Source organism: Fusarium phalaenopsidis, assembly GCF_050370095.1.
Source record: "Fusarium phalaenopsidis strain FUZ10S chromosome Unknown contig_32332, whole genome shotgun sequence".
Taxonomy (NCBI): Eukaryota; Fungi; Ascomycota; class Sordariomycetes; order Hypocreales; family Nectriaceae; genus Fusarium; species Fusarium phalaenopsidis.
In genome coordinates this window covers 2,516,812-2,541,187 of record NW_028145391.1, presented here as the reverse complement: position 1 = coordinate 2,541,187, position 24,376 = coordinate 2,516,812, and the positions used below count along the sequence as shown (strand labels likewise).

General features: G+C 54.0%; 11 protein-coding genes across 11 annotated transcripts; 6 read left to right on the top strand and 5 right to left on the bottom strand.

Annotated features, from left to right (window-relative positions):
• Positions 1–355: 355 nt before the first annotated feature.
• On the top strand, positions 356–1,354 carry LRP88_13775 (regulator of Vps4 activity in the MVB pathway-domain-containing protein; the record flags this gene model as incomplete). Its single annotated transcript, XM_083250131.1, has 2 exons — positions 356–379; positions 494–1,354. 2 exons carry the CDS (start codon positions 356–358, stop codon positions 1,352–1,354), a joined length of 885 nt encoding a protein of 294 aa, XP_083094465.1.
• A 1,236-nt stretch (positions 1,355–2,590) lies between these two features.
• On the top strand, positions 2,591–3,228 carry LRP88_13774 (uncharacterized protein; the record flags this gene model as incomplete). The annotated part of the gene is made up of 2 exons (XM_083250130.1): positions 2,591–2,722; positions 2,770–3,228. 2 exons carry the CDS (start codon positions 2,591–2,593, stop codon positions 3,226–3,228), a joined length of 591 nt encoding a protein of 196 aa, XP_083094464.1.
• A 286-nt stretch (positions 3,229–3,514) lies between these two features.
• On the bottom strand, positions 3,515–4,005 carry LRP88_13773 (AP complex, mu/sigma subunit; the record flags this gene model as incomplete). The annotated part of the gene is made up of 2 exons (XM_083250129.1): positions 3,515–3,914; positions 3,974–4,005. 2 exons carry the CDS (start codon positions 4,003–4,005, stop codon positions 3,515–3,517), a joined length of 432 nt encoding a protein of 143 aa, XP_083094463.1.
• A 1,051-nt stretch (positions 4,006–5,056) lies between these two features.
• LRP88_13772 (uncharacterized protein) lies at positions 5,057–8,629 on the top strand (the record flags this gene model as incomplete). The annotated part of the gene is made up of 2 exons (XM_083250128.1): positions 5,057–7,382; positions 7,434–8,629. 2 exons carry the CDS (start codon positions 5,057–5,059, stop codon positions 8,627–8,629), a joined length of 3,522 nt encoding a protein of 1,173 aa, XP_083094462.1.
• A 224-nt stretch (positions 8,630–8,853) lies between these two features.
• On the bottom strand, positions 8,854–9,884 carry LRP88_13771 (transcription initiation factor IID, 18kD subunit-domain-containing protein; the record flags this gene model as incomplete). The annotated part of the gene is made up of 2 exons (XM_083250127.1): positions 8,854–9,693; positions 9,741–9,884. 2 exons carry the CDS (start codon positions 9,882–9,884, stop codon positions 8,854–8,856), a joined length of 984 nt encoding a protein of 327 aa, XP_083094461.1.
• Positions 9,885–10,633: 749 nt separating this feature from the next.
• On the bottom strand, positions 10,634–11,826 carry LRP88_13770 (leucine carboxy methyltransferase; the record flags this gene model as incomplete). The annotated part of the gene is made up of 2 exons (XM_083250126.1): positions 10,634–11,508; positions 11,568–11,826. The coding sequence occupies 2 exons, from the start codon at positions 11,824–11,826 to the stop codon at positions 10,634–10,636; spliced, it is 1,134 nt and encodes a 377-aa protein (XP_083094460.1).
• A 1,164-nt stretch (positions 11,827–12,990) lies between these two features.
• Positions 12,991–14,126, top strand: LRP88_13769 (uncharacterized protein; the record flags this gene model as incomplete). Its single annotated transcript, XM_083250125.1, has 2 exons — positions 12,991–13,128; positions 13,176–14,126. 2 exons carry the CDS (start codon positions 12,991–12,993, stop codon positions 14,124–14,126), a joined length of 1,089 nt encoding a protein of 362 aa, XP_083094459.1.
• Positions 14,127–14,786: 660 nt separating this feature from the next.
• Positions 14,787–17,702, bottom strand: LRP88_13768 (putative kinesin family protein (KinA); the record flags this gene model as incomplete). The annotated part of the gene is made up of 3 exons (XM_083250124.1): positions 14,787–15,033; positions 15,092–17,514; positions 17,583–17,702. 3 exons carry the CDS (start codon positions 17,700–17,702, stop codon positions 14,787–14,789), a joined length of 2,790 nt encoding a protein of 929 aa, XP_083094458.1.
• Positions 17,703–19,187: 1,485 nt separating this feature from the next.
• Positions 19,188–19,810, bottom strand: LRP88_13767 (E2 ubiquitin-conjugating protein RAD6; the record flags this gene model as incomplete). Its single annotated transcript, XM_083250123.1, has 4 exons — positions 19,188–19,311; positions 19,368–19,592; positions 19,654–19,718; positions 19,769–19,810. The coding sequence occupies 4 exons, from the start codon at positions 19,808–19,810 to the stop codon at positions 19,188–19,190; spliced, it is 456 nt and encodes a 151-aa protein (XP_083094457.1).
• A 931-nt stretch (positions 19,811–20,741) lies between these two features.
• On the top strand, positions 20,742–22,081 carry LRP88_13766 (Thiolase, N-terminal domain-containing protein; the record flags this gene model as incomplete). Its single annotated transcript, XM_083250122.1, has 3 exons — positions 20,742–20,795; positions 20,850–20,865; positions 20,925–22,081. 3 exons carry the CDS (start codon positions 20,742–20,744, stop codon positions 22,079–22,081), a joined length of 1,227 nt encoding a protein of 408 aa, XP_083094456.1.
• A 493-nt stretch (positions 22,082–22,574) lies between these two features.
• LRP88_13765 (uncharacterized protein) lies at positions 22,575–24,273 on the top strand (the record flags this gene model as incomplete). The annotated part of the gene is made up of 3 exons (XM_083250121.1): positions 22,575–22,900; positions 22,959–23,256; positions 23,308–24,273. The coding sequence occupies 3 exons, from the start codon at positions 22,575–22,577 to the stop codon at positions 24,271–24,273; spliced, it is 1,590 nt and encodes a 529-aa protein (XP_083094455.1).
• Positions 24,274–24,376: the final 103 nt, after the last annotated feature.

Here is a 24,376-nt window from a genome sequence, read left to right as displayed (position 1 = left end):
CAGTAAAAAAAAAAAAGAGAAAAAAGAAAAAAAAAATGAGGTCTACGAACAAGGTGACGCGTCTTCTATGGCGGCTGTTGTATAAGTTATGAGGCTGCCTGGGATAGTCCATGGTCGAGGCGTTGGATGAAGCTTTGGTGGGGCCGAGGACGGTGATGAGCTCATAGCTGAAGCCTGCGCTAGACACAGTTGGGCTGTCCCATGCGTTGCTGTGTAAGTTCCAGGCTCCAGTTCTTCCCCCTCCACACTCTCCAACTCTCTCTACTTTATAGCCGCCCCGGCGCTACATACCCTCCCTCTCTTGTAACCCAATCTCTCCCCAGTTCCTCTCTTCTTTCCCTCCTATTCGTTCATCATGGCGCCTGGTGCCTCTTTGCTGGTGAGTCCCCCCCTCTAAGCCACCCCACATGGACGTTTCCCCGCCATGGATCCATTGTCATGATGCGACAGTCGCCCAGCGACGAGGTACCGATGTTGACGTCCATGGTCGCAGACCAAGCTCAAGGTCCAGCTCAAGCTCACCATCGCGCGCCTCCGCATGGTACAGCAGCGAGATGAGCAACTCGGCAAGACCCAGCGGAGGGCCATGGCCCAGCTCCTCGAGGCCGGCAAGATCGACTCGGCCCGCATCCGCGTCGAGAACATCATCCGATCCGACATCACCAGCGAGCTACACGAGATGCTCGAGCTTTACTGCGAACTACTGCTTGCGCGCGCGGGGCTTATGGAAGGACACACGGTCGACCCAGGACTGGAGGAGGCTATCCAGAGTCTGATCTACGCGGCGCCCAAGACGGAGATCAAAGAGCTCGGAACAGTGAGGACGCTGCTGGCCGAGAAGTACGGCAAGGAGTATGTCATGTCGGCCACGGAGAACACAGAAGGCAAGGTCAACGAGAAGGTGGTCAAGAAGCTGAGCGTCACGCCTCCTCGGGAGGAGCTTGTGGTTGGGTACCTGGAGGAGATTGCCAAGGCTTACGGCGTTGACTGGCCCAAGCGGGAGACGGTCTCGCCACCCCCAGAGCTCCTCGACGACGACGACGAAGCAGCAGACGATGAAGACAAGCCTTCGGGTGGGCAGAAGCAAAAGGTCCTCGAGGCGCCTCTGGCAGCGGGACCCAAGGACCCAGTCCTAAACACACCGGTTAAGAAGCTCAGCGGTGGGGGTCCTACCAGTCCGCTCACGGTGACGCCGCCCCGGATGACGACGGATAACGTGCATCCCAAGGTGACTCTGGGATCTGTGGAGCTGAAACCGAGCAAGAAGGCCGAGGCGGCGCGGAAGGAGCCTGAGGGATCGATCCCAGATATCGGAGACTTGGAGAGGAGGTTTGCGGCGTTGAAGAAGCGGTGACGTGGGATATGTTGTTTCTTGAATTATGTATGGCACCATGGAGTTTTGTTTTGAAGAGATTATTGATTTAAGCAGAACTTTGGATGTGCAATGTCAACCTTGAGTGTGTCTTGGCTTCATTTGAGTGAGAAACCTACAAGCCAGAGGGTTGGGGATGGCATGGCCGTGGTGACACCAAGACGTTGAGATCTTTTCCTTTCAACTTGAACAGATTCAGTTTGGTTCAGAGTCACAATGTTCGCAACGTGCACACGCTTCGGATGTGACTCTTGTGATATATGTCAGATATGGCGGGACAATGTCCACTGATCGACTACAAAGCGGATGGGAAATGACACTTGGGAAGAGATATGTGATGAAGTGATAGATTGCCTGTGATGTGAAGACTTTGTGTAACCAGCGTCATCCCGTGATTCAGCATCACATCCATGCCTTTCAGTGCTGGCCTTGCGACTGTTTGGCAGTGAGCTTGAGACGGACCCAGCATCATGATGTTGAATCCGCAGAGGTACGCAAAGCAGTCACGGGAAAGGAGCTTGCTAGGAGAAGCTACTATCGTTGTTGTATATACCAAACCATATCTAATGACAGCTTTTCGCATCAAAGACTCAGCACATTCATGATCTTGGCAGCCATGTAGTTTACACAACAAGTGTATAGACTGTGAAAACGAGAGTACAAACGAGAAAGAAGAGGCACCCACAGAGGCACCCGGCACTGAATGCCACCGCTAGAAGCATAATGAATCATTGTTTGATTGCTATGTTGCCCTATTCAGACAGTGATGTGTCGTCTTGATTGCTGCCAGTGATGGCCGGCCGGTCAAGAGCAATTTGATAGCGAACCGTCGTCGCCTTATTTGGCAGTATATCAGTGAGCTCTGCCCCTCACCGTGAAGAAAGTGAGGACAAGATGAAAATGGAATATTCTATTTTGGGACTCACCTAGTATATATAAAGGGGTTGTCAAATGGCCCAGTTTGAAGCCAGCTCTCTCCTCCTTCCTCTTCCTCCTTCAACAAGTTGAAGTCATCACAGGGAGTGCAGTTTCAACACACAACGTACCAGGCAACCCTTCCCAGCTTTCCCTTCATCTTACCTATATATACGTTCAAGCCGACATATCATACCTCTCATGTCCTCAAGTTCCCCCTTGCACATTATATACGCCCAACCCAGTCCTTCTCCAGGTTCTCCACGACGCCCCGATCTCATCAATCTCGCATCGCCGATCACCATGGACTCGAAGCAAGTCTACACTGCCCAGTCCAACTATGAAAAGGCGACATCAAAAAGTCAAGAGTCTGGCCGAGAAGCGGCTCGGTGTGAACGGTGGGATGACACTGCCAACACATGGCACAAACCCAAGGTAATCTGGCTAACCTCACTTTTGCGATTTGTACTAACCATGCCAAGAGCTCGGGACATAGTAATGGCAGTGGGAGGGTCAGAAAGAGGGAGGAATACGAAGATGGCGAAGAAGAGAGGGCTCGGTTAGCGTGGGCTTTGAAGAACTGGCCCACGAGGGACATCCCAATTCCCAGCATTGAAACGCCAGACGAGGAGCTGGAGGTGCCAGAGCCAAAGGAGTCAGAGTCGGAGGAGTCAGAGGAGCCGGCACCGAAACGGCAAAAGTCCATGCCGGTTGACAAGTTCGAAATCCTCTGGCACTATCTCGAGAACAACACGCCAGATATGCGCTCTCCGACCTTGTTCCCGCCCTTGAGCCCAATCTCAGACCTCGACGATTCACCTCATGATGTCGGCACTGATGCATCACTTGGTTCGAGTTCGTTGACTGAGACCACCGTGACGGCCGACGATGGAGAGATCGCCCACTGCGGTGAGGAAGCTGAATCAGACTTGTCGTGTTGATTCAGGAGGAGTGAGAATCATGAGAGGGTGGGTATGGATGGGAGGTGGCCATGCTTGGTCGACAAGAGTAATGCGATTATGAAAGTGAAAGGAAGCAGAAACCGAATTAGTCAAAAGTTACCTGTAGTGGTATATTAATGAGATGATGAATTATTCCTCCAACGCCAAGACTCCTGTCTGCCACCCGGTGATGTACAAAAACTCCCTGCTTCAGGTTGAAGGGGTATCACGACCGAGTTTCCGGTCATTATCGTCTCCTTCCGCACCAGCACTATCCACCTCGTTCTTATTCTAGCTTGTCCAGATGCTCCAACCGCGTGAGCACAACCTGTTTGCTCGTCTCCTCAATCTCGCCAGCCAAAAACACCTCGTCGAGGATAGCGTAGACCTTGTAAAAGTTGAAGACGAGGTCGAGCTCGCAGACGTTGCCGAAGAAGGCGTCGAGGACCTCGACGAAGAAGTGGATGGCCTCGAGGTAGGCGAGCTCGTTGTCGTTTGTGTCGACGCAGGCGCAGAAGAAGAGGCCGGCGTAGCGGCGGTAGACGATCTTGTTGTTGCGGAACTCGACAAAGTTGGACTGGTACTTTTGGTCGCGCGGCGCCACGAGGCGGTGCACCTCGCCCTTGAGCTTGATCTTTTGCTCGTCGCTGAAAGGGGCGTACCACTTGGCTAGACGGGTCTTGCCCCTGGAAAGAAGTCAGCAACGTGTGCTGGGCATGGGGATCGAGGCTGGTGGTAAACTCACTGTCGGTTCTGGATGAGGATAAAGGAGAGCATCGTGGAGATGGGCGAGGCTGAAGCTCGATCAAGGAGGAATGAGGTTCGGGAGGTGAGGCTCGTGATAGCGGGATGGATGCGCCGGAACCGATGGAGTTGGACGTTGGAGCGCGAAGGATAGGAGGCTGCAGAGGCGACGACAGCTGATTGGGCGGCGATTTGGAGGGGGTCAGCCACTGAGGGGCTTCAAGGCCACCCGTTGGAGACCCTGGAGAACCCCAAACTCCAGTGGCCGGAAGTCGCAACTCTCCACCATCTGCATCCATCTGCATCGCAATGGATCTGCATCTCGCAAAGTGACTGTCATTTCCCCGCAAAGTGTTGGAATTGGCTTTCCTTGTGGCCGAAGAGGCTTATATTGTTAATTCAATTGCTAGAAAATGGCGTTGATTACCCAGACGCTTATTCACTCTTGGTTGCTTGCTCCCGTCTGACAAGTTTATTCGCATCTGGGTTCCTGCCTTCAACAACCAAGTCACACGCGCCTTCCTCCGTCTGCCGTAGCGTGATCGTGTGCTATCTCTCCTCTTTTGAAGATCCCCTCCCCTCCCCAATTCCTTCTCCTCTCATTCCAACATCACCAGACGCGACGCGATATTGACAACTCACAAGCCAAGAACCAGTCAATGCCCTAGCCCATAACCTTGGGCGCATTATGACGAGTCTCGCAGGGGTCCCTCGTCCTCCCTCCACATGAACCTGAGCCCAAGACACGAAAACCCAAGACACCAAGAGACGCTGCCCCCGCTGTCTGCCATTACTCTCATGATTTAATCCTGCTGAATTCCCGCCCAACGCATCGACCATCTTGTTTTTTTTTATTACTGCCCATCGTGCTCCGCTTCCTCAATCGATACCACCTCGCCGCTCCCCAGGACCCTTACTCTCTTCTGCATGGCTTTCTATGTCCAGATAATCCCTCCCATCTCTGACGACGACGCGAGTCTCGAGGCGTCGATACTCAAGTCGAGGGGATGACACTGGCCCCTCACGCAAATTCACCAGCATCAACACCTTCAACGACGATATCGCCATTGCGAAGAGAACCAACATGAAAGCCTTCACCAAGCGCCTCCGGAGGCTGATTACAGTCATCTGGGGCGACTACCAAGTCAATGACTTGTGGCAACGCATCGTGAAATGCTCAATTGCATGTACCGCTGCTGTCATCATTGTCATTACTCCCAAGGCTGTCTCCGTTTTCGGCCCTTCGACCTTTCTAGCCCCGATGGCTACCGTCTTTGCTCATCCTGGTCAGCGAATGGGCACTATGATCGAGTCTCTTTTGATGCTCCTGCTAGGCTCTCTGTTAGGACTTGGGTGGTCCCTATTTGGCCTCTTCCTATCAAGCCTCGTGTTCGAGCGCAATGAGCCGGCCGCCTATGCCATCCGAGCAATGTTCCTGCTCGTGTCCGTTCTGGTCCATGGCTACGTGAGATCCTCGAGTCCACGTGTCTTCTTATTCGTCGCCTTCCTCCTCATTGCCAGTATTATCGTACTCCTTGGGGGGGCTCATGAGGTAACCTTGACTGTTTTCACCAATGTGCTCTACCCACTCCTTGCTGGTGGCGGTGTTACCGTGGTGGTCAACATATCCATGTTCCCTGAGTTGTCGAGTAGTTTTCTCGGTCTCTCTGCCATCGATACTCTGTGCGAAACCATGGATACTCTTACTCGCGCCACCCATTGGTTTGTTACTCCCGGCGGCGATTCACAACAAGACCTGCACCCAGTCGGTCTAACCCTGACAACTACGGCCAAGAGCTCTCCCGAAAAACCGAAACGCAAAAAGGGCCGCTTCCAGAAGTTCTTGGACGGCTTTCCAAATCCATTTAAACCAGCTCAAGGGCGCTATCGTGCCTCAACGGTCCCAGTTGGTCTTACAACAGTCGCCAGCTTGACGGGTAAAAAGGCAAAGCTTCGAACTCGACTTGCTCGTTGTAAGGCCGCTCAAAGGGAGGTCAACTATGAAGTCTCCATCTCGGCTCTTCCTCCGAGTAGCATGAAGCCCTTGAGTACTTCATACATGAGCAGTCTTGTTCAGAGCACGATAACTGTCATCGGGGCTTGCGAGAACAAGTTCATTGTCCTGGAAAACGACGATCGTTCTGAGGATGACGATCTTACAGCAACCGACAGTTTCGCTAGCGATGCCAGCGGTATCAAGCGCATGTCCACTTTTGATGACTACCTACGGAGAGTCCAGAACGCAAAGCCGCTCAGAGAGATTGAAGCAAGCAGCGCCAGTCTGTTGGAGTCAATCCTAGAGAGAATTCGTGAGCCTGTTCAAGAGTTCGAGGCTTCACTCAAAGAGGCGGTGCGATTGGTCATTGTATGTTTGGCCTATTGCTACGATGTGCCTAGGTTGCCATCAGGTGCGCCCGCTCCGAAAGGAATTCATTTGGAGGAACTGGACTTTCGGATCGACGTCTTTAACGAGGCTATCACCAACTTTGACGCCAGCTGTGCGATGGAGCTTCGACGTTCTGCATTGGACGAAACTGGCCACAGCATCGACTTTATGCCCCGGATGGAAACGTTTCTTATTTCTTCCTTTGTTCTTGCGTTCCGTCAGTCTGCAATGCATATCCTCGAGATGTTGCGTCACGTTCGAAAGGTTGTTGAAGAGAGGAAAGCTCGAAACGATAGATCGTCCGTTTGGTTCCCCAAGCACATCAATATCCGGCAATGGTTGACAACTGGTGGTGAAATCGATGGTCTCGTACTCCCAGAAACAGGTCGAAAGGAGGTCCGCCGAGGAAAAGCACCACCTGGCTCCAAGGCCAGGAACCAGACGCACCATAAGAGAAACGACGAACATGTTGAGCAATCAGACCCAAAGGACGAAGAAAAGGGGATCAGATTTGCGGAACCTGAGAGGTTGACGGACCAAGAAGATACGCCCAAAAACGAAGAGACCAGACCGGAGAACGACTCGAAAAATGAGAGCAACGAGAGCAAGATTCTCAAGTTGAGGGGGAAAGCAGCCGACGCCCTTGAGTGGATTCAGGATTCAGACGACATCTCTTATGCTCTCAAGCTCGCTCTTGCTGTCTTCTCTGTGAGCTGGCCTGCATTTGTGGCTTCTTGGAACGGCTGGTATTCGGGGGTTCGCGGTATCTGGGCGCCCATGCAGCTGATTCTCGTCTTTGAAGTGGCTATAGGCACTTCGTTCTTCATCTTCTTTATCCGTCTGATTGGCGTGATATTTGGCTGCGTCCTTGGATACCTTTCCTACGTGATAGGGAGAGGGAGTCGGGTGGCCATGGTTTTTATCCTGGTGGTCGGCATAGTTCCATCATTCTATATCCAGCTGGGAACAAAATACGTCAAGGCTGGCATGGTAGCCACGGTGACGATGGTTGTCGTCGCCCTTGGTATGTCTCCCACCCTTTATATAATATGAAGGAGTTACTGACCAGCTCTAGCTGCCATGAACGGTTCTGGTACCGCCTACGAAAACTTTTACAAGCGATTGACGGCGTTTGTCATCGGAGGGGCAGTCGCTCTTCTCATTGAGATGCTGCTTTTCCCTGTCAGAGCGCGGGATCGACTGCTTGAATCCCTCTCAGCCTCTGTCAAACAGGTACAAAACATGCAGGCTTCAATGGTAGTTGGGCTAGACAGCCCGATAAAACCCGACTTTCGGAACCCAGGACTTCACAAACGGTTCAATCATGCCCGAAGCAAAGCACGCGGTGCGCTGGCTGCGGCGGAGACGTTTCTCCCCTTCTGTACGACTGAGCCGCGTCTCAAGGGAAGCTTCAAGCCGCTTGAGCCAATCTACAAAGAGATTGTCTATGTCTTACACCAGATCATCGACAGGATGGACAATGTGGTTCAGCTACGGAAAGAATATGGCTCCTCGATCTTGGAGGACTTGAACCCCAAGGTCCACGCGTATCGACGCAACGTGGCTGCCAGCATTATGCTCGTTCTCTTTTCAGTGAACGAGGCTCTCATAACATGGCAGCCCTTGCCTCAGTTCATTCCATCAAGTCGCCTCGCCCAGCTCCGGCTTGTCAATCACGTCCGCGAAGTGCTGGCGTCGCGAAGTGGTACGCACACACCTGCTGGCGGTGTGCCGACTGTGTTTGATGAGAATGGCGAATTGGCTCAGCAAGTTGCTCACCTCATCACGCAGAAGCGATTCTTGTCTTGGAACGCGAGTACTGCAGGTCAGATGGAGATTATCGAGTATCTCGAGGAGCTTGTTGAGCTTGTCAAGCTTCTCGTGGGGGTCAACGCCTTCCGCAGCGGACTGCTTGAGAAGCCTGAGTATAGCAACTACCGTCAGCGCACCCACCTGAACCACGTACCCCTGGCATCTGTGCCTACCGTCGAGAGCAGCACAGCCGGCGTTCCGGCAGAGGAAGTATCAACGGCACCAGCCTTCTTGGGTGACAACAGCAGGACGACGGGACTACAGCGGACACAAACGATTCGGGGACACGCAGAGCATATTAGAGAGAGACTACGCAAGAAGAAGGGCATTGAGGATGCCGTGGACAGTGATAGCGAGGAGGATATACCCATGAGCTTGCAGAGAGTTGGAACACGGTTGTGTGAGAACGATGCAGTTGTTCGGCGCCGGGCGTTTACACTAAGTCACGACAACAGGTGACGAAGTAGATGTTTTAATGGGATCATTTTATATGAAATTCGAAAGTCTAGAGAGTAGCAAGGCGAGAAAAGCCAGACAAGAAGAAGAACATGAGAAAACCCAATGACACCTGCGCCTTTCGCTCCGTACCCTCGTTTCCTAAGTTGTCACATCCGTAACTAAAAATCACCATGCAGTACTCGTAACGCCGCCGATTCCAGAGTTGATTTGAGTGCAAGTGCTCATTAGAAGATGTTGAGGGGCGTGTGCTGAGCAATGCGAGTGCCGTTAAGCATGGCCCTCGACTTCTTGGGCCTCTGCTGAAGGCGTCGCGACGCCTCTTGGACGTGACGAGGTTCGATAGGTGTCTTGCCCTCGCTGGGAAAGTCAAAGAGGGCCCCCTCGTGCTTCCGCTTCTTGGGAGCGTTTTCACCACCAGCCCCTGCTCCGGCTCCGGTCTGAGCCCTGGCCAGGTCCTCCTGCTCCTTGACCTTGAGGGCCATCTCGGTGAGGGTCTGGACCATCTCAAAGGTGAGGAAGCCGAGAATATCGACAATGTCATCCGATGGCTTGCTGTCCGTGACGATTCCGAAACCTGCCCACTCGCGGAAACGCTTTCCCTTGCGGTAGGTGAAGGATGCCTGGCGGTACTCGGACCACGTGACGTACTCCTCCTTGGTCATGGCCTTTGTCCGCTCGTCGGCCTTGCGCAGGCGCTGCAGGGTGATGTAGTTCATTTCTTCTTCTTCTTCATCCTCTTCTTCCTCACGCTCGGGGACCTCGACGTTGTAATAGGACGAGGGCTCCCAGGGGAGTCCGACCTTGGCCTTCTTGTTCTTCTTGGCTGCCTCGTCGACGGGTCCCCCGCCGGCCACGACGCCTCCCACGGGGTCGTCTCCCGCCGCGATGTCTGCGTCGGCTCCCTTGTCGTCAGAGTCCTTGACGTTCTTGCGCACGTCCTTCCACGAGAGGAAAGTGCGCAGACGCGACACCTTGGCCTGGTCGTGGCGGATCTGGAAGATGAGGTCGTTGATGCCGATTGACTTGGAGCCGCGCCGCGAGGCGTGCTCTGTGCAGTTGCGGAGCTGTATTCTGTCAGTAATTTGTATCAATAGAATGGGTAGATGCGTACGAGTTCAATGACTTGTTGGCGGACAATATCCTCAATGATGCTCGTCGTCTCAACCGGGGGTTCAGCCGTCTCACCAGAGACGTACATCATCTGGCTAATCTCCTGGCGATACTTGTACGCCTTGCTATCTTTTGAGTCGGCCATTGTGAAGTCTAGTTATCAAGTGTAAGGTGGGTGTTTCTTTGGTATGAAGCAAGATTCAGAAGATGTGTGGTTTATGAAAAGTCGGGATGAATCGTGACAAGAGCAACAGTTCTCGAGAACTTACACTTTCTAAACTCAGAACTCACTGTGATGGATGTTGTGTTCGTTGAGCTAGGTGCTGGGCAACGTGCTAAACCTAAAATGGATATGGCTCCACCTTGTCTGTCTCCCCTGCTTGTGAGCCTCAACGTCCAAGTACCTAAGTAAATAGACACCGTTAAGGTATTTCGCGAGGTGAGTTTTAACAGAGTAATTCAACACCGAAAAACTGTTAGATTTTAGTCACATGCGTATTGACTCAAAAAAGCACACTCAGACTAGCCAAAACTGCCATTCTGCGCCATAGTATGAAGGGAAACACGACAATGACCCACCACCTACCTAGGTAAACAGAGTCCCACGATAGCACAACCAGTCATGAATGTTTGTAAGGAGCTCTGGCTGTGAAATGGGCAATATTGTCCCATCTGTATCTTCATCTCATCGATGGGGTATTCAATTTTATAGTAAGATTTCGTGGTCTCATAAATTCTCTAGTGCCTGCATCACGAAGACTCTACGCTGCTGTATGCACTTTTAGTACACGACAAAGCATGAGCATGTCAAGGTGACCCGTCACGATAGTCGCCGTGCTGAGCCATTGATGACCCCAAGATCGCTCAAGTGTCCCCTCTTGCTCATTGCCAAGACTAAGCCCCTCCGCCAACGCTCTCCCAGGACCCAAAGCCGTTCCCTTTGGAAGCCCACACAACGATATAATGCGCAGCCAGCAGCTTCCACTCCTCCACTTCGTCTAGTCCCTCCAAGAAGTCAACCCTCTGCTTCTCCTCTGGTGAAACCCACGTCTCCCAGATCTTCTCAATCGTCATGTGGTGCACCGTCTCGAAGCCAGCCTCTGCCATCCTTGTCCGTTGAGCCTCGGGTGTGGGGTACTTGTCCAGAGTCGGCATTTGAATGCGCCGAGCAGCGAGGTTAGACACCATCATCCTCCCGAAGGCGTCATCCGGATGGGTGGGCTCGTAGATGATGGTCGCAAGGCTGGAGATTTGGGAGGAGAAAAATGATATGACGTTGCTTGCTTCTGCGACGTCGAGGTAGCAGAGGCAGCATTCTGAAATGAGAAGGGTCGGGATATCGTTGCGCAAGCCTGGTAGAGTGACTTCAGGCTGCTCCTTTAGTCGTGAAGAAGACTCCTCGTCTGGGTTAGGGACTTGGCGCGGAGCAAGGTTCCGTAAGTCTTGGCCATGACAATAATACTCTCCTCCTGAAGCCGGTCGACTTGACCAGGTACTCTTGGTGTCGTTGAAGATGTTTGTGAGGATGTTTCTCAGCGGCGGTGTAGCCTGTACAGTCCGTAGCTTTCTAGATGCAACAACTTCAAAGTCAATCTCATGATAGACCAAACCGGGCCGCGACTTTGATGCAAACAACCGGAAAGGACGAGTATCAGTGCCAGCACCTAGTGACACAATCTGCTTTGGTGAGGAGCCTGTTTCGGCACCCTCATCGTCGTTGAGAAAAGAATCTACTAGGGTATCAAGAGAAATTGTTCGAGTATATGTTCCTGCAAGTGACTGGTTTAGTCGAGCTCAGCACAACATGGCGTTAGCCCAGCCAGCGCACCTCGGTTGATGATTGGGAGACGTCTCGCGGGAGGACCATCGGCGCTCTGTACAAAGAACTGAGCATACGGGTCATCGAGGTACCCAAGGTCGACAGCGCTCAGCCTTGACACCGAGGCGTCTGTGTCGGTGCCCTGGATAGTGGCATCGTGGGTGACGGATGAGGGGCCGTGATGTCCGCCTCGACCTCTCCCTCTACCACGTCCTCCGCGAGCGGATCGGAGTGAGCTGAGTAGGTTTGGTATCTCCGGAGCCGACATGGCCAAGAGGTGGAGGTTGGTGAGGCTTTGGTGGTGAGGGTTGATATGGAGCTTGAGGTTGTATGTGGTGGTTCAAGGTTGACAGCACAGCTCCGAGTTAGGCAAGTGATGGCCATGGGTGTCAGCCCTGCAGGCGCTGCGGGGCACTCCCTAGAGCCTCTATCTACCTTAGGTAGGACTTGCCTACAGATTATATCAGCCTATGAATACCAGTGACGCAATGTAGGACAGCGCCTCTTCCAACGTATCCATTGCTTGACATGTTTCGACTTAATACATCACTCATAGGGAATAAGCTGTTGGTAGATATTGCTGTTTCACATGTGTCAGGATGAATGTCTCGCCTAACGTCCATCGTCGCCCAGGCGTCTCAAGCCAAGCGCCACTAGCCACGGGCAGAATTCCCCGCTATTGGCTGCTTCAAAGCTCCGCTGGAATGTCGACGCGTCTTTCACGCTAACACCCGCCGCACCAGCAAACGAGGGCGAGCGCGGATGCACCGGACATGAGCTTAAAGAGATGGCAGTAGACGACAACGTGGATGAATGAATAAAGGGAGAATACTGTAATTCTCGAGTAATTTTTACAATAAAATACTTAACAAAGTAGATATAGCTGCACTGCCTAGGCAGTATTGTTGGCCTTAATGCATCTTACCAGTCCTAAGACGAGGGTCAAGATCCTTCGCTGATTACCCAATACAGCAATGGCCGAAGCAATGATTCACTCAAGGAAGCTTCAGTCACTGCAAATCAAGAGATACAATTAAATCACAGCGATAGATTAATAGTAGCATAATATTCTTTCAACCAACATTCAAGAATAAAACTCTACTCATTCACATCTAATCTACTCTTAACTCTTCATCTCCAAATCATGGGGTGTGTAGATCCATCATGGCCACTGGGGCTGTGCACATCCTACGTAGGAACACTGCCTGCAGGCAACACACCCCCCCTGCAGCGCCACTAACAATGGGCGTCTCTCACTGTAAAACCCCATAAAGGTCATTCAACGCCGCCCACCTCAGATCCATGAATCTCTAACCATCCTCCTTCAACTCGAGGCTGTCCACCTATTTTACTCTTCTTCTATCAACACCATCACCGTTTTCTCTTTTGTTCTTTTTCATAAAACTATCTCTCGCTCATTCTATCCGCCATCATGATCTCTAACGTAGGCAGAGTGCTCTGGGAGCGCGGCCATGTCCCCAGCGACAGCGGCCCGGAGTCGCCTCAGTTATCGTGGGAATACATCATCATCATCCTCAACTACATTGTCTTTATCCCCGCCATCCTCCTCGTGAGTCTCCCCTCAACCCCTCGTGTAACCTCTCTAACAGCTTCCAGATCGACTACACTTTCAGCAAGGTCTTCCCCCTCCTTGCCATGATCGAGGATGACAAGCCTCCCGCCTACGAGCCCCTCCCCGTTGAGCCCCTCGCCAACGGCAACGGCCCCAAGACTCCCTCCACCACCGCTCCGGCTGTCAACGTCGCCGGCCCTGGTACTGACGGCCGGCCCGTCACCTCGTCCTTCCGGGCTACCTTCCGTCTGGTCCGATCTCATGGCGGCTTCCGCGCCTGCTTCCGTGGCCTTCCCTGCCTCATCGTCCAGACCATCTTCAGCGCCCTCATCATGGGCGCCTTCTCGCTCTGCCTTCCCTACGGCATCGGCGTCTTCGTCGGTGGCCTCGTCAGCTCCGTGGCCCTCGTCCAGTTCAGAGCCGCCTGGATTCACCAGGTCATCACTCCTGCCTCTGCCCTCAGCTTCTGGTCCCGTCTGCCCCCCTTCAAGACCACCCTCAAGGCCACCTGGAGACCTACTCTCATCTTCTGGGCCGCTGGCCAGGCTACCTTTGCCCTCTGCGGTCTCCTTATCAACACGCTCCAGATCTCGAGGTTCAGCGACCCTTTCAACCTTTCCTTCAGGATCCTCCTTGCTAGCCTTATCCTTGTCGTTGGCGAGGTGATCCTGCTCATCCCCGCCTGGGTTGTTCTCGTCCGTATCCAGGCCTCCCTCCTCCCCGCAGACGAGGACACCATCGTCCCCTTCGACCGCTCCTTTAACGGCAGGGTTGAGCCTGCTGTCGTCGGCGGACCTGGCTATGCCAGCGTCGCTGACGCCTGGTCCAGCTTCTCCAAGGCTGCTTGGCGCCGCATCATCATGCTTCATGTCAAGATCCTCGGTGTCACCATCGGTGTTGGCGCGCTTCTCGGTGCCTTTGTTGGCCTCCAGATCGTCATCTTCGGCCTCGTCGCTGCTTCCAAGAGTGGCAACTCTGGCGAGAAGGGCAACTAAACTGTCCTCTGCAAACACTCAAAACTCACTCTCACGGCTTCTCGACTCAACCACCTACTTTAGCATCATCTACGTATAGCGTACCATGTATGTCGTGCACAATAAGGAGTGCACCATTGGATAAAAACAATACCACATATCACATTTCTTGTCTATCTAGTCCCGCTCTGGTAACCAAATCAAACCCAGTTGGAAACTCAATTCATTAACTCTCTTAAACTTCATGCCTGAGCTACCTGCGTCGTCGTGGAACAAGACTCCCACACGTGCAATATCTTGCTTTGCTCTGCTCTGCAGCTCCTCTCTCTGCCTCATCTCACCAAACTCACTTAGCCTCCCTCTTTCGCGCCCAGAGCGCCGTCCCTATAGCAATCATCCGACCATCCCTAGTCCCATTGCGAAGCATGTCATAAAATCCAAATCATCGTAGCCTCCCCATCCTCTATGGCCCTCGTCTAGCAAGAAGGGAAGTCGAGGGGACAAGGGAAAATAATCAAGACAAGAAAGAAACAAGTAGAAAGTTTTATCGAACGGGGCATTGTTTGGTGGGGGTATGATGGGGGCTTCTACCAGATCTGCTCGCAACGCCGTGCCCAACGCAAAAGCAGGGACCTCTCTCTCTCTCTCTTGGTGTCTTTTTCCTTTTCTTCTCTTTCACGTCTATGACTTGTTAAAGAACCAGCTAGCTCGCTTGTTGCTGCTGCCACTGTTCCCTTCAGTCTGGTGAAGGTTCTGGATGGTTGGGATGGCGGGGGCTACATCACTGCCACCGCCTCCGCGGAGGGGCTTCGCAATCCGGCTGCCGGCGCTGGCAAAGCTGAAGCCGCCTGGTGAGTTCAGGCCACGGGTGCTGCCGGCCTTGGCAAGCTCGAGACGCTCCTTGACCGCAGCCAGCTGGACCTCGAACCTAGTGATACACTGTCAGTGCTGTTTGACTGAAAAGGGGCAGCAAGGGGGATACATACTTGTGGTTGGCAGCAGCCATCTTCTCCTGACTATCCTGTAGCAGGCTCTCCAGGCTCTGGATACGCTCGTTTCGTGCAATGAGCTTGCGCTCAGCAATGGCAACCTCCTTCTTGAGAGCCGAGTTCTGCTCGACGAGCTGGCGCTGGACCTGGGTCAGCTGCTCCAGGTTCCTCTCCAGGAAGGCCATCTTCTTCTGCTGCGCCCGGTTGTTGGACGATCGAAGAACGTTGTTGTACTGCTCTCGGGTCTCATCCAGCGAGATCTCGAGCTCAACAACACGCTCGCATCGGTTCTGAAGGTCACGCATGAGGCTCTTCTTCATGACGTCAAACTCGGCGATCTGCTGCTGGATCGTCTTGCCATTGGCCATTGGTGCCGCGGCGCCAGCCTTGACGCGCTGCTGAAGGTCATCGATCAGCGTCTTCATTCTTGTGTTCTCGGCAGCCTTCTGCGTAATATCAGCCTTCAGCTCATCCACAAACTGAGACTGGGCAGTCTGGCGGTTGGCAAAGGCGTTCTCCAGTCGAGCCTTGACCTCCTCAACATCCTCGGGGCCGAGGTTGCGGGTGAGAACCTCCTCATATTCTTGCTGGACGGCCTCCAGACGAGCCTCCAGCTCTTGTCTCCGCCTTGAGTCGGCCTCGCTGGAAGTAGTGCTGTACATGGAGAGCTCAGCTTGTCGGACGATGCCTTGTGTCTCCACCAAGCGGGCTCGAAGTGCCTGGAACTCATCGGGCGCGATGTTGTCGCCGGTGGCGCTCAGCTCATGTAGCGCATCGACCTTCTCGATAGTCTCTGCGATGTGACGCTCGTTCTCGCTAAACACGTCACCGCCCAGGTCGAAGCCGGCCATCATCTTGGCCATCTTCTCGGCCTTCCTCTTCTCCTTCTCGTCGAGGGCAGCACCCGTCTCCTTGGCGCTCATCTTGACGTCAAGGAGTTGCTGCTTCACGTCGTCAAGCTCCGTAGTAAGCTCCGAGTTTGCCTCCTTCAGAGCGTCCATGGTAATTTGTGCCTCCTTGCTCTCAAACGTGAGCCTCTCCAGCTGCATCTTGAACTCGTTCACCTCGGTCGTGAGCTTCTCGTTCTCCTTGCCCACCTTGCTGTCGTGTTCCTTGAGGTAGGCGAGCTCTTCCTTTGTCTCCCGAAGCTGCTTCTCGGCAGCCGTGGCCTGGGACTCCTTTTCTGAGATCTGATCCTGCAGCTCATTCTCTCGTCGCAAAAACTCTTCCCTCTCGTCCTTGTCGAGCGGCAAGCTGGGTGTGCCAGCGCGCTCAGATATCGCGGGCGTCTCTGAGCGGCTCTCCGCTATTAGTGAGGGTGTGGAAGGTCGTGTCGAGCTTCGTGCGTCGGCCTTGGTTCTAGCGACGGCATCGGTAGTCTTGGGTGTCGCCCATTTCTCCTTAGGAACAGATTCACCAGCACGCCACAGCTGAATTTCGCCCTCGAGATTTGAGATGTAGCTCTCGAAATTGGTGACCTGCCCCTGGGCCTTCTTGAGAAGGGACTTGAGCTCGGCAGGGCTGAGCTCGGCGTTGACCTTGGCCTTGTTCTTGATGGATTTGGCTCTCATACCAAATCGCAGGGTACTGAGTGTCTCAGCATCGTTGTAACTGCTAGGAGAGCAGTTGATGATCAGTGTCGTCCGACTGTTACCACCGAGGGATTCTTGCAGGATACGGGTCAACTTGGAGTCTCGGTAGGGGATGTGCGAGGATTTGCCGTCGGTGAGGGCGTTGATGACCATTCCCAGGGCACTCAAACTCTTGTTGATCTTCTTGGCTTCCTCGAGGGTCTGTCCGCTCGCTCCAGTCTTGCCGACCTTTTCGCTACCAGCCAGATCCACAAGGAACAGCTGTCCGCTCTTTGCCGAGCCGGTCTCGACGTTCTTCTGGGTGATGGTGATGACGAATATCGAGTGGGATCGCGACGACTCCTGGTTCATGTTGGTGGCGGCGACGGCTCGGGCATTTCCTCCTCTCCTCATGACTTCGTAGACCTCCTGGACGCTCGACACGTAAATCTCCAAGAGACCCTTGACGTAGACGCCACGGTTCTTCTCCTCATGGACGGGCAGGTTGTCGTTCTGGGGGGCGAGCAGATCGCGGATCCTCTCCATGTAAATCTCCATGTAACTGACTCGGACGGTGTACTCGATGGTGCCGGGGCTCGACATGATGCTGGCGAAGATCTGCTCGACGATGCGGGGAATAACACCTCGGCCGTCGTCGTCGTCGATGTTTGTGCCCATCATGGTATACGACTTACCGGCACCGGTCTGGCCGTAGGCGAAGACGGTTCCGTTGTATCCATTGAGGATATCGTCGACGGTGGAGCGGATCGAGAAGTCGAAAATGTCCTGTTGCTTACATGCCATATCAAAGACTCGGTCAAAGGTGAAGCTGCCCTGCGCATCCTTGGACTAGGAAACGGGTTAGCCAAAGGGCGTCAAGGCACTCAAGGCGGTGCAGAGGCAGATTATTGACATACGTCGAGGCTGCAGGTGTCCTCGCCATCGAAGGAGACGATGGGCTTTCCGCCCGACTCGAGTTCGACCTTGTTCTGAGGTCGGAACCGGGCGACGACCTTGATGCTGTTTGCGGACGACATGATGGACGGAGGCTATCTGTCACACGGGGGAAGCTATCATCGGCCACGGTGCTGCCGTCCAAGAGTCGCTGGGCTCGATCGTGGGTTGGTTGTCTGTATGTATGTAACTTGCAAGTGCCGTCAGGGGGGGGTGGGAGGCGGGGAGGTCGCAGAGATGCGGGCCGCGGGAGGGTGCAAAGAGCCGCAAGCCGGCGTCGAGATTCGAACACCTCGAACACGGGAGCAGGGCAGGGAGCGTGCGTGAGGGAGAGTGAAAAAGGATAAGATACTGGAGAGGTCAAAAACACGGCCAAGACAGGGTCTGGCTGGCGGGGGGTGGGTGGTTTGTGGTGCGATCAGCAAACACACCGAGAAAGAGAGGCGCTGACACTAGGGTGCGGCGCAACAACAACAGACAGCCAGGTCAACACACGCACTGGACAACACAACACACTTTCGCAAGCTCGAGTCGTTGACAACGATGGAGAGGCGGTGGGTTTTGGCCGAGTTGATTGGAGAACTCTACTGCCAAGAGGGGGGGCGGAAACGGGGAGGGGAAGACTCGCGTACGCTCAGGAGGCCCCCTCCTGTAAGTTTAGGGGGGATTTAGCGGGTTTTGGAGTTTTCAGGCCCCCCTGAGGCTGGGTCTTTTAGGCGCCTTCGTCCCTAGGTCCCCCACCGACTGGACTGGACGGCCCCGTGTGGGTTTCAGCCAGCAGCAACCACGCAATTTGGAGAGGGGGTCAGGGTCCCGTCCCTGATACTGCACTGCGTGATGCGGCGTGGGTGGGGGGGCTTGATCGGGGGATGGATTGGTGGTTTTAGTCAAGATGCTGCCTGACAAGGGGGCAGGATCTCTAATAATGAATAAATAGTTCATCTAGTACCTATGCTCAACATCTCACAAGCTTATAACAAGACACCATAATGTGGGAGGTGGCAGGGATCATTGCGTGCGCATTGTCAACAGCAATTCAGGCATTGGGAAGTGGGACCTGGCCGTTATCATCATGGCACGCGGGCTCCTTTCGGCATGATTGAGAGTGGGTGCCATCATTCCTATCGGAGCAGACAAATCAACCCGCCCATGGCATCCCCCCGCCGTCACTGGTCAACACTGAGTCAACGACTCAGACAAGTGTCAATATCACACACACACACACAAGACTTTATTCGAAAAGATGCGGACGCTTCAAGAAACAGACAACTCCTCTTCCTAAGTTAGTGAGCCTCGTGATATATCATAACATGTCCCAAGGAGGGCCTCCGTCCTCGGACGTCGCAACGCCTCGAATGCAATTCAGTCCAACTCCACGCACCAAAAAACGCCATATACAGATTTGTTCCCGTCCTTCGTTCGGCTATCAAGATTCGGGCCGTGCAAGGAACGGGAATGATGGTTGAGCGGCCGTGATCCATTTCTCTGCTGGACAAGTCGACGTTGGCATACCGTTCTCTGTCCCACTGTAGTCGCTTCGATCCGAGTCGAGTCGAGTCGATTCTGTCTTAGTCCTCCCAGCTCTTCTCGACCGTCTCTCTGACACGCTTGGTGTACTCCTTCCTGTTGTCCTTGTACAGATTGGAAGCCTCGACGTTTGCGGGCGAGCCGGTATTGGGGTCGTTGAGAAGACTATCCATGATCAGCATCAAATTCATATGCAACCGTGTTCCCTTCCTGTCTCCTACCTCTGAATGCTGGTCAGAACAGCGGCGACATCGTACGTGGGACTCCATCGGTTTTGCAGAATATCCAGGCAAAGCTCTCCGGTGGCGTAAACGTTTGGGTGGAACATCTCGCTGATGAACTTGACCTGCGGGGGCTTGTTCGGATACTGCTCCTCGAACTGCATCACGAGTCGAAAGGTGCCGTCCTCGAAGGGGGTGTCGGCGGGACCGATGATGACGGCGTTCCTATGGCAGTTGATTAGCATCTGAGCCGGGTCACCGATGGTGTCGAGGCGAGGCGACATACCAAGTCATGACATTGTCAGGGACAGGAGACGCAGAGACACCGGCGGGAGGGTCGGTCTGCATGCGCTGCAGCTGGTGTTAACATTATATGTTGGCTATTCTTCCAGATGCCATACCTTAAAGTCTCGCATCAAGCGGCGGCGCGCAGCTGTAGACATGATGGCGGATGGATGCGGAAGCGGACTCGAGAGGTGGAGGGTAGTCGTTCAAGAGCTCGGAGGTGTGATATCGAGACTGTTTCGATGGTGATAAGAAGAAAAAGACCCGACCACGACGATGATTCCAACTATGATCCCCAGAGTGTGAAAACAAAGATGACCTGCACGGTTCGCTGTTACAGCGACAACGGATTTGGCGGTGCAAAGTGGAGGGATGGGGCGGAAACGGAGATTGGTCATCGACAGCCTCACGAGAGTGATTCCACTGGAAGGCTCCAGTGTCAGTAATCGCTGGCCAATCAGAGATCCGTTTGACTTTAGCCAATTGTTTGCCCGGGTCAGATCCACTACTCTTTGTTGACTACACGTGATCACTAAAGTCCGCCAGGGTGGTCCGTCCACCAGGGTCTTTGAGATGGTCGCGGGGGACAAAGGCCGCTCTTCTTGATCCGTCATGGCTCTTCGGAACCGAAAAGTTCGGAAGCGAAACCGCAAAAGGCAGCGGACGTTGTCCGATACAGGAACTGGTTCCTCTTGTTCCAGGGTCTAGCTTACGGAAATGGAGGGCTCGGCGGAAATACTCTTGCAAGATATGCAGCAAAGGTACTTGTATCTGCCGCCGCCTTCCCACTGCCGGGCTTGTACCTAGGCAAGACGTCACTTCCCCGGATTGCAGCTCGGTTCAGAGAGCTTCATCCCCCACCACTTTCGGCCCTCCCCCGCTGGAAGCCGAAGGGGACCGAGCGGAGGGCATCTCTAATGTTTCCGGCCATCTCTCTCCCGTGATACCCGAGGCCGTTTTGGTCTTATAATTCTGCGACTGCTACAATACTAATTGATCTCCTCTTCCTCTAATCCTTTTTTCTCTTCTTCTCTTGTCTTTTTCTTGTTCTGTCAACCCCTTCTTCTGATACCCCATTCCTCTCTCGCAATGTCCTCTACTCAGCTTAGATCCGCCGGCCGGCTTGCCCAGCTTGCTGGACATGTGAACGGGGCGCGACAGTTTTCTACTCGGCCAGCTCTGCGCAAGGAACTGCAGGATGCTTACATCTTGAGTGCTGCGCGAACTCCTACAACCAAGGCATGCCAGGTTCTCTAGTTAACCATTGCTCAGCTAACACAATCCAGTTCAATGGCTCCTTCTTGTCAGTGTCAGCGCCCAAGCTCGGTGCCGTCGCCATCAAGTCGGCCCTCGAAAAGTCCAAGGTCCCCGTCGAGAAGATCACCGATGTCTACATGGGCAACGTCCTTCAGGGCTCCGTTGGCCAAGCGCCCGCACGACAGGCCGTCATCTTCGCCGGCCTCCCCAAGGAAGTCGAGGCGACCACGATCAACAAGGTGTGCGCATCTGGTCTCAAGGCCGTCAGCCTGGCCGCCCAGAACATCCAGCTGGGACTTGCCGAGGCCCAGATTGCTGGTGGTATGGAGAACATGTCCCAGGTGCCCTACTATGTGCCCCGCGCAAGTGGGCTCCCCGCTTTCGGCCATGTGAAGATGGAGGACGGTCTCATCAAGGACGGCCTGACTGATGTATACGACCAATTCCACATGGGCAACTGCGCCGAGAACACTGTCAAGAACCACAACATCACCCGCGAGCAGCAGGACGAGTACGCCATCCAGTCGTACCGCAACGCGCAAAAGGCTTGGGCGGACAAGGCCTTTGCTGATGAGATTGCCCCCGTCACCGTCAAGACTCGAAAGGGCGAGATTGTTGTCGACACCGACGAGGGTTTCAACGATGTCAAGTTCGACAAGGTCCCCACGCTGAAGCCCGCTTTCGTCCGCGATGGAACCGGCACTGTGACTGCGGCGAACTCGTCGACTCTCAACGATGGTGCCAGTGCTCTTGTTCTCGGCAACAAGGCTATTGCTCAACAGTATGGCTCAGGCTCCCGGGTGCTGGCCAAGATCTGTGGTTACGCTGATGCCGCCACATCGCCCATCGACTTCCCCGTTGCCCCCGCCAAGGCTGTCCCCATCGCTCTTGAGCGCGCAGGAATCACCAAGGACCAGGTCGCCATCTGGGAGTTCAACGAGGCGTTCGCCAGCGTGATCCTGGCAAACTCAAAGATCCTGGGTCTTGAGGGTGCCAAGGTGAACCCTCTGGGTGGTGCTATTTCTCTGGGCCATGCCCTCGGCAGCTCTGGTTCGCGAATCCTCACCACTCTGCTTCACCAGCTTAAGCCTGGTGAGTATGGTGTTGCGGCTATCTGCAATGGTGGTGGTGCTGCAACCGCCCTTGTGGTACAGCGGATCGAGTCTGTGTAAGAGATGAAAAGCGATGAAAATAGGCATGAATGACGTCAGTTAAAACTGGATGATAGATACAAGTAGCGTAAAAAAAATCGAAAATTTTTGTGTACTCGATTTTGCGCCCCTTTTACAACCGGTTACAGTTCTGTCGTTTGCATGATGTTGATGACTCGGAAGACACTTGGTGTGATGCAGGGTAGGTAGGCCAGGAAGTCTGAGGAGACGGGATGAACGAGGCTTCACGCAGCGCATGCATTGAGGATTAAATAACCCAATTAGGAAATTAAATACTGACACTGTAAACCTTCCATTAAACTCATATGCATGATGCTTGATGTTAAGTGATATATCCCATTCGGGATGGAACGTATCTTCGCTGTCTCATAGTGGAGCACCGACCATGTCAACTCGCCAAACCTCCCTCAGCCTTGCAACCAGCCAATCTCGACGCGCTCAGAACAAAACCTCACTCATTGGCATCTCAACCACACCTTTCCACAAACCAAAGATGCCTCTGGTTCTCGAGTTCCTCACCCAGGTTCGCAACTTTGTCCGCGCCCAGGACGGCGACAAGCTTCGCGCCTGGCTCCAGGTCGAGCCCGGAAGCCCCCAGCAGTATCACAGCCTCGCCGCTGAGCTGCGCTCCCAGTTCCGCCAGCAGGGCCTCGACAACGTCATCGAGAGGTCTCTCCCGCAGGATGACGATGTTCCGGACGGCCAGGCGACCGTGTGGCCGGGCTTCATCGCCTTCATGAAGGATTACATGGCCTTTTGGCGCGACGTCAATTACGATGATTTGCTCGGCGCTCATCAGTTGCTCAGCGGCCTCGTCAAGTGCGCATCTCACCCTCACTGATAGACAAAGAAGAACTTTGCTAACTGGCGATAATAGCTCATGTGCTACGGCATTTGCTCATCCCACATACGGCGCCATGCTCCTCAAGACCAGCATGTCCCTCTCCGAGACCCTTGCGCGTCTCACCATGAGCCTCAACAGGCGTCCCGAGTTGACGCGCCGTCTTCGAGCTCTGGACGAGGACAAGACAATCGCAGAGTCTTCAGCAGAAATCATTCAAAAGATCTTCACCACGTGTCTAACGGACCGTTCAAGCGGTCGCTATGCCAGACCTGAGGGCAAAAAGGTTGGCGTCTACATGTTTGCCAACCTCGTCCTCAAGCTCCTCTTTGCAGTATGACCCTCACACATCACCATATCTTTTCTCGTTCTGACATGGATACAGTGCCGGAGAACTCATCTTGCCAAGATGATCTTTGTCAACATCTCGACAATCTCGCCACCACTATCCCTCTACCCAGCCGCCCAGCGCGTCACATTCCTCTACTATCTTGGTCGTTTCAACTTTTCCAACAACCACTACCTCCGCGCCTCCCTCTGCCTACAGGAGGCGTATCTCCAGACGCCTCCCCAGCTTGTCTCTCACCGGACAAACATCCTCACATATCTCATTCCCTGCAACATCCTTCTCGGGCGGTTCCCTTCGCAGGTACTGCTCCAGCGCCAAGAGTGCCAGACTCTGGCCCCCGTCTTCCTTCCTCTCTGCCAGGCCATCCGGTCTGGAAACTTTGTCCACTTCCAGCACCACTTGGCTGCGCATGAGACCTGGCTCTTTGAAAAGGGCCTGCTCTTGACACTCAGCAATCGTCTCCGACCTCTCCTATGGCGATCCCTTAGTCGAAAGACCTTTATCCTAACCTACGTACCTCCAACTGATGCTTCTTCTCGTAAAGCGGCCACTCTCGACCTTGCGGATCTCCACACCGTCGCCGTGTATCTCCAGCGCCGCCTCGAAGGCTGGCTCCCATCAGGTCCCAACACTCTTGGTCGCCCTCAACACGTGAATCCTCTCCTCATGAAGGCTCTATCAAACAATGCCCAAAGCACCGAAGCCTCAATACTAGCCCCACCACCAGGCGGTCCCAAGTCGCTGCGGCCAAACGAGGGCATGGTCTGGGGCAACGCAGACGTTACACCCGAGGACGTGGAGATGATGGTTGCCACCCTTGTCCAGCAGGGCCTCATGCACGGATTCATCGCCCACGGCCAGGGTCGCTTCGCTATCATCGGAGCAAAGGCAAAGGGGAGCCCTGTGCTTGCCGGATGGCCCAACGTGTGGCACACGATCCAGGATAGGAGGTACGAGGAGGACTTTGACCCTGAGGAGGTACCCGGATGGGTTAAAGAGTAAAGAAGGGGGGGTCTTGGGTTGAAATTGAATGAACCATCTAGGCTAGATTGGATATAGGTCACCCGCCGGCTGTCGAAATAGCGTTGTATATTACAGGCAAGAT